This window comes from Eucyclogobius newberryi, unplaced genomic scaffold, assembly GCF_026437365.1.
Source record: "Eucyclogobius newberryi isolate DKJ021-1_F unplaced genomic scaffold, fEucNew1.0.hap1 SCAF_14, whole genome shotgun sequence".
NCBI classification, from domain to species: Eukaryota; Metazoa; Chordata; class Actinopteri; order Gobiiformes; family Gobiidae; genus Eucyclogobius; species Eucyclogobius newberryi.
In genome coordinates, this window is record NW_027315768.1 from 28,443,617 (window position 1) to 28,451,658 (window position 8,042).

At 38.2% G+C, this 8,042-nt stretch overlaps 1 protein-coding gene across 1 annotated transcript in view; it reads left to right on the forward strand.

Moving 5' to 3' along the window:
* Positions 1-7,753, forward strand: part of myo1b (myosin IB) — a 124,228-nt gene extending 116,475 nt beyond the window's left edge. Inside the window, exons 28-33 of the mRNA XM_072445181.1 lie at positions 100-206; positions 1,417-1,549; positions 2,644-2,796; positions 3,407-3,537; positions 4,510-6,611; positions 6,898-7,753. Of these exons, the coding sequence (XP_072301282.1) occupies positions 100-206; positions 1,417-1,549; positions 2,644-2,796; positions 3,407-3,537; positions 4,510-4,645 (660 nt within the window). The 3' untranslated portion in view covers positions 4,646-6,611; positions 6,898-7,753. The remainder of the gene's footprint in view (positions 1-99; positions 207-1,416; positions 1,550-2,643; positions 2,797-3,406; positions 3,538-4,509; positions 6,612-6,897) is intronic.
* The last annotated feature ends 289 nt before the right edge of the window (positions 7,754-8,042 follow it).

The window sequence follows — 8,042 nt, forward strand, 5'->3', positions numbered from 1 at the left end:
GTTTATTATGTGTAAAAATCCAGTTAGAAAATAAACAAACTTCACGGACCAACCATAATCCAGTCCAAATCTGAGTTGCTTGCGTGTTTGTCTCCTCAGTGCAAGAAGTACAGGAGCCAGTTTACGGAGGAGAAGAGGGCGGTGTACGAGGAGAAGCTGGAGGCCAGTGAGATCTTCAAGGATAAGAAAGCGCTGTATCCAAGCAGGTAAACAAACAACGCCGTGAAGGGTGCGGGGGCCGAACGCACAGCCGGATCAGCGGGCCCCGTTGTGAGCTCCAGTGCCGTGTTTGTGTGAAGTGAAGTTTGAAAATGTTTGCTCACGGGTCAATATTAAAATGCCATGTCATACTTTCGTAGTGTAGCTGGGAGCACGAAGCGGTGAGGTCAGGAGGAGTACGAGCTGCATATACAAAATACACAATCTTTAGTTGTTTCTCTGTGACTTTGGGCATTTGTAGCTGTATTATTTGGATTTATGCGTATTTAAATGAGGTTTGGATCATGGTTAGACCCGCTCTACCTCTAATGGTCTTTGTTCCTGTAGCATAGCGTTCAAAATGACTCAAGTTCTCTACTGATAATAAAAGTACTACAAATATATATAACATGTGTTTCCTTTCTTATAACTATGGCATACAACTTGTGTTATGTTCCGTAGTATAGTTTTAACTGTACCATTGAATCATGCAGATGACTTTCGATCTCTAGAAAGTGTCACTTGAACTACCGTATTTTCCGCACTATAAGGTGCACTTAAAAGCTTTTAACAGTCTCACAAAACAACAGTGTGCTTTATAATCCAGTATATGTGCCTTATGTATGGATGAATTCTGGTTGTGCTTACTGACCTCGAAGTGATTTTGTGTGGTACACGTTTTTTTTAAACTGCAGAGGCATTATTATTCAGTCTCATGTATTTCACAAACTGTTTTGTGATATTTTTATGGATTAAAATGTGTTTTCTTGAATCAGAAGCAACAAAGGTCAGGGACAGGCCCTTTAAACTTGACCTTTAACCAGCCAAACAGCAAAACTAATCATAATATTGTGTGAAACTAAAGATAAAAGCTAACCAAAAAGTGAATTATTACATTGATACATTTTAGGGCTGAACAAGTTAATCGATTAATCAACACTTATTGATTACTAAATGACACTGATTTAAATGATTGTCACTTGGACAATATTAACGTGCAAAAGTAACGTGCAAAATGTGTGTTTTCTAATTTGAATTGAATTGAATTGTAAATACAGTATCAATGACGTTCTCAAGCAACATTTCTCTAGCCTCAGTTTGGTCTCGGGTCTTTCGCGATCCAAACCAACTCATCGATGAATCAAAAGAATCGTCAGCCGCAGCTCATTTACCACGAACACTGCAATAATAAGTAACACATGTGCCTTTTTCTGTCAGCGTGAGCCAACCATTCAAAGGCGACTACCTGGAGATCGCCAAGAACCCTAAGTACCACAAACTGAACAACGTGGTGGAGGAAAAAGTGCTTCTGGCCGACGTGGTCAACAAGATAAACCGGGCCAACGGGAAGGTAACGGCTCCGAACGGCACACGCATCACGGCTTTTCAAATGAACGCGATAAACAACGATTCTTTCCATAAAGTCTGTAAAGTCTTTGTCACGGAATGGCGGCGTAATGCTGTTTGACATTTTAACAACAGCGTTTTTGGTTCAGCGAGTCGCAGACGTGTCCCGAAAAGAAGAGGTTTATAATTTAGGCTCTTGATTTAAACATGACACAGAGCGAGAACATCAGGCTTCTGTCGTTCTACATCGTATTAATGAGCCGCTGTTTCCCCACAATTAAATGAGTCGTTCGGTGGTTTGGAAGTGGGAGTTGACACCGTTTTTTTGTGTGTGCGTCAAGCTGTTTTTTGTAAGCAATATTCAGGCAGTTCTGTTTTGTTTTGAAAGTATTACATTATCAAACATTGTTATCATTTTCTACATTTACGCTGATATTTTGAGGATCTACAAATACAGACGTTTCAACCCGAAAAGTGTCTGTTCGAATCCTTTCCAAGCACATACTGTTGATGTGTCACATTCTTTCATACTGGAGTTCAAATTAAAATGACAAAAGATGTATAGTCCGTATAAATACTGAGAATATTATTGACATACTGTAAAAAAGCAAAGCTGTGGCAATGATATTCTTGCAGACGAGGGGGTCTGGGGGTCCTCTCTGTGAAAACCTGCTATATTTTTGATGGAAAGTAGTGTATTTTCAGCACGTATAAAGTAGCAAAATTAAAGACATATCGGTTGTGATTGCAGATCCTCTCCGTGATTCATAATAGGACATTAATTATTATAAAAACTCCACTCGTTAATCACTCGTCTGCGACACTCATTTCTGTCATCCATGCGCAAAATCTGACTGAATAATTTAATAAACGTTATCCAAGTTATCTCCTGACAAAGATGTTCCAAAAAAGAAATCCATTGTTTAACATTTTACGTGTATTTTATTGATTTATTTGAGCTTTTATATATAACTTTCTCTGTGTATTTGTGAATCATTGTATGCACAGTTCAGTAGGATTATATGGCTCTGGTCTAATACTGTTGTCTTAGTACTGGTCTTTCACTTGATATAACATTTCTGAATCTCATATTCTCAGGGCACCGCGCGGATCTTCCTCCTGACGAAGAAGAACGTGGTTTTGGCCGATCAGAAAACGGGACAGGTCAAAGCCAGCGTCCCGTTACCGGACGTGTCCAGTGTCTCCGTCAGCACGCAGAGCGACGGCTTCTTTGCTCTCAAACTCAAAGAGGTAATGGATGCACATGTTTGTTTGTTTGTGTAATTAATGTTCAGGATTTTGATAAAGAACAATTGTACATACACTATTAAGGCCCAAAGTTGTCCCAAAATGTCTTTAAAGATCACTTTTAGCTGTTATTTTACTACAAACATGGGCCAAACATTAAAATCCGCTGAACTAACCACTGCATATTGAATTTACTTACTTACTTTACTTATGTGTTGCACTCAAATAATTGTTTCCCATTTCCTGCCAGCTGAAAATAGCGAAAAAGGAAAGAACTGGGCCACATAAAAAATACATTTGATCTTTTATTTCAGCATAATATTTGTCAAATAAAGTACTTCCTGCGAGGAAACCAGGTTGTACTTCATTCGACTCAAGTATCAAATTGACTATTGCCTCGAGATGGGTCTTAAATCTATGATGTAACTTGTTGACACGGACAGAATGTGGATTTTATCTGCCGTTTCCTATTTGAGTCGAATTAAGTACTTCCTGCAGTGTTTCTTTTTTCTTCATATTTCGGCTAAAACACACAGGAAGTCTTGGGTTATTCAACCGGTTCCGTTGTCCTCATTCAGCCCCGGTGTATTATATTCCTTTATTCCTCTGCCAGGGCACTGCATCAGCTGTTAAAGGTGACTTCTTACTAAGCAGCGAGCACTTGATTGAGATTATCACTAAACTTCACCGCATCGGGACCACAGCCGCCGACATGGAGCGGCTCAACGTGGACATTTCTGACGAGTAAGAGACGAAATCTGCATCACACTGCACACTAAGTCCTCCTCTGTTCTCATTCATTCATGCATGTGTGTCTTTATATATATATTCTTTATAAGTTTCCTTTTTTTTTTTTTTTTATTAATGCAAGACAGACCAACAAGACAAATAATACAATATATGTTTGCGACACCAAAAATAATGACAAAGAAAAAATAAAACATTCAAAATTAACAAAATTATAATAAAATAAATAAACCAAGACAAATAGAACAACTCTTAGTAGTCAGTTGTATTAGTTTTTAGTCTTTATTATTCATAATAATTGCAATTGTCAATTATTATTTTTATTATTTATTTTTAATTTTTTTTTTTATTATTCTTTTTTTTTTTTTTTTGCCTTTTGTCATTTAATATTATAGTATATGTTTCTACTTTAAGGTTATTCAGTAAAGACGTATTATATATTGGTAATAGAAATGTTTTTATCACTCTGATATTCGGTCGTAATAGAAAATCACACTCTCAATATGTAGCTGTATCTTTAACTCTTTAAAAAGTACTTTACCTGATTTTGCTAGTTCTGTTTTTCTTGTTTTTAAAACTCTTTCCCACAATCCAAATGTATTGCTCACTTACATAACGCAGCCTAATAATTCACTGCAATTTAGCTTAAGAGTTTATATTCTCTTTTCACAATACATTTTCACTGGTAAAGCTAATCGTGCTAACTAAAAGATAACTTACTGCTTCGCGGCGAATAAAACGCTCTAGAATTCGATTCCGACTGCGCACTGCAGTCTCATTTTGACACAAATAGCTGCTTTTACAATACGTCTGAACTGGAGCGAAACAGATTTCACTTTATTACATGGAAAAAATCGGACACAATTGACACAGTTTAGTTTGTAGTCTTGAAAAAAACAATTAAAAAAACGACGGTAACACGTTTCCAATAATGACCCGTCGTAATGTGTTCGACTTTGTGCTTTACAGGTTTCTGGTGCAGTTCAAACAGGACAAAGTGTGCGTTAAATTCGTCCAGGCAGCGCCAAAGAACGGCAGCGGCGCGTCGTGCAAACGCAAGAACAACCGGCTCCTGGAGGTGTCTGTCCCGACCACGGCCGCTTGAAACGGCCCCCCACGTCACGTCGATCGGGGCCTTTACGCGCGCACTCGGTATTTCGGCCAAACGAGGACTTTATAATAGACCGGCTGTTTTCTCCTTTAGCCTCTTCCTGTCAGATGGCGCCGCTGCAGTCGTTGCCACGCGCCACAATGTGCAGAGGAAGCGCCAACACGAGGTCGCACGCCACGAAACGTCACTGCGCTGCAAAAAAGTCGCAGTTTGCAATGGTCCCAATGACTTGAATTTGGAATTTTTAATCAGTTTTCTTTTATTCTCGAGTCAAATTGACAAGTTCAGATTGGAAATGTTCCCTTTTTTCCCCAAGTTATCGGTAAATTGGGTAAAATGATTGAAAATGTTTATTCCAATCAACTTAAATGAATGTGTGATCAAAATCTAACATGTAACGCACCAAATTGAAGTCATTTTAACGAACGTAGAAACTCCTTTTTGCAGTTCAGACAAAGTCGAGGGGACGCGGTGTGAAAAGAGTTGTAATAATTGTACTATCTTTGTATTGAGGGAGAGACGGCGGCGTGTTTGTGCCTGCGATGGCCCGCTTTGACTTGGGACACCCTCAAAAACGAAAAAAAAACGCCTCAATTTCAACCAAAACGACAAGAGGACGCGGAAAGAAGTGATTGTACGTTGTGTTTTCTTTACCAAACGAGGCGCGGTGGCCGTTGAAAAGCCGCTGCAGCCGCTCTTCCTACGTATGTGCCATTGTGAAGTGTCATTTGACTGTATAATTGAATACATATAGGATTCATAGACCACATACTGCAGTTTAGCGATAAATTATTTTGTTGCCAACACTTTTCAAACTACTTCTTATGGCAGATTATTGACGCTTTTGACGCTGCACAAACAAAATCACACATTCTCAACGATGCCAATGTTGGAAACACTAGTTAATCACTGTAAATGACTTTTATATGGACCGTTTAGGCTTAAGGGATGGTTCAGTATCTTGTCAAATTGGGTCTGTGCGATACATTTCCTGCTGTTTGTGGGTTTCTGAGTTGGGATGTCACGAAATCAAAATTTAGCATTTATTGTGAGAGAAAACATCACGATTTAACGGTTATTCACGTTTATTATTGCGACTGTAACCAAACAACAGAGACATTTTATTATTTCTCACATTCTCGTGGTCTGACACGTACTTCCCGAAAGACAAAAATTAAGTAAAATGTGAGAAAAAACAACCAGATTAAAAAAAGAAAAACGTTATTGCTTCTAAAATTCTCACAATATTTTTTTAATGATTATATTGTGGCCTGATTAATCGAATCTTATTTTGAAGTGATGGAAAAATGTTCCATCACCATAACGATCATATGTTTTGCATACAATTAACGTTGTGCCCCTGCTCTCAACTCTACAACACTTTTTAAACCAAATTTAGCTGGAAAAGTAACAAATAAATAACTCAATATTATTCATTCAATTTGACAAAAAAACAATCATAAACATGCTTTGACGTTTTTTTAAATAGTTTTTTCTTGCCAATCCATTCTCCAGCTGTACATTTCGGCTTCTCTGACATCGTTTAAAGGTGCACTATGTAACTTTTCCGGTGGATGTTTACACCGGTGGATGTTTACACCGCTTGCGATGAGAATGCAGCTTTTTCAAGGTTTTTCAAGGTTTTTAAAACGCAAGACGAAAAGTTTAATGCCAAACAAACCAATCGAGACAAAGCAACAAACAAACCCTCCACCGGAAATGTTACACAGTGCACCTTTAAACCATCTGCAGACCCACGTTTTACAAAACACCGAACTAGCTCTTCAAACCGTTTGTTATTGTGGAAAATTGACCGGAATATAAACGGTACCCGAGTATTTCACTACAACTTTAGCTTAGTCTCTGGTGCACGGTAAAGCCCCTTTCTCCGGCTGGTTCTTTTGTGCAATAAATTAGCTTTGATGATATCTTTTACAGTAGAAAAAGGGCAGCGCAGGCCGTTAGCGCACGCTGTGCATTAGCTCTGCATTAGCTGTGCATTAGCTGTGCATTAGCTGTGCATTAGCTGTGCATTAGCTCTGCATTAGCTCTGCATTAGCTGTTCATTAGCTCTGCATTAGCTCTGCATTAGCTCTGCATTAGCTCTGCATTAGCTGTGCATTAGCTCTGCATTAGCTCTGCATTAGCTGTGCAATAGCTGTGCATTAGCTGTGCAATAGCTGTGCATTAGCTCTGCATTAGCTGTTCATTAGCTCTGCATTAGCTGTGCAATAGCTGTGCAATAGCTCTGCATTAGCTGTTCATTAGCTGTTCATTAGCTGAAGCCCTGACAAATGCTACGTTATCCCCTTTTCCGTAGTTACATTGCAGCTTGACCTTCGACCCTTTCTGACCCTTTCTGACCCGACGTGTGCTTTTGAGACCAAATCGACGGTTGGACACGTCGCGGTATTTTCTCGTGTGCTAATTTTGCTTGACTTCAGCTTAAAACGACGCAAAAGCCAAACGATGTCGTCTCTCGTGTTGATCGACAACGATATTTTTGATAAAATTGTAGTGTTTTTTCCCATTTTGGGTTTGTCAAACGTACAAGAAGATTTTAAAAAGTCAGATACTTTTTGTGTTTAAACTGGGATATTTGACTGAAAAAGAAGACAATCTGGGATAGAATTAAATGAATAACATTTCACAAATTCTTAAAATATGTACTTAAGTCCGAATAATGATCGATTGCCTGTATTGTTATTGTGCAATTTGCTAACTATTTTATTGACATTTTGTACCAACTTTTTTTCTGGGCTGCCAAATTTGATATAAAAGTGTTTTCAAGTCACACTTTAACCAAAAAAACTAAAAAAACACAAAAAAAGACTTGACGCTAAATGCTGAATGCCAGTTTTAAACATTTGTACCACGGCTTTGCACAGTTTGTACGCAGTTTTTGCTAAGAAGTACTATTTCCCCCTTTCCCATCTCTTCTTGTGTATTTGAGAAAGTGCTGCCGTTGCTATGACGATGTCTGCATTCTTGTGTGCCTAATGTTAACCTGTGCTGAAGACCGATACGGACCTGTAACTCAGTGTAACATTTACAAGTCATCTTTTTTAAATTAAATATGTAATAAATATATTGATGTGAAAAGTCTCAGAACGCATCGTTTTCTTTTGTCTTTATGAAATCCTACACGTCTCAAAAAACAAAGTCAACCATTTTTTTGAAAAGTGAAGAATAGTCGTGGAATAAACTGCTGGGTTGTTACTGGTAAATCTATTTATTACACAATTATGTTTAAATGGATGCCAAGTTTAGAGCTTTGAGTGTCTTAAAAACTCATTTTATTTTTATTTTTCTCAAAGGCATTCTCCAAGCGGTACATGTACATTCTCCAAGTGGTACATGTACATTCTCCAAGTGGTACATGTACATTCTC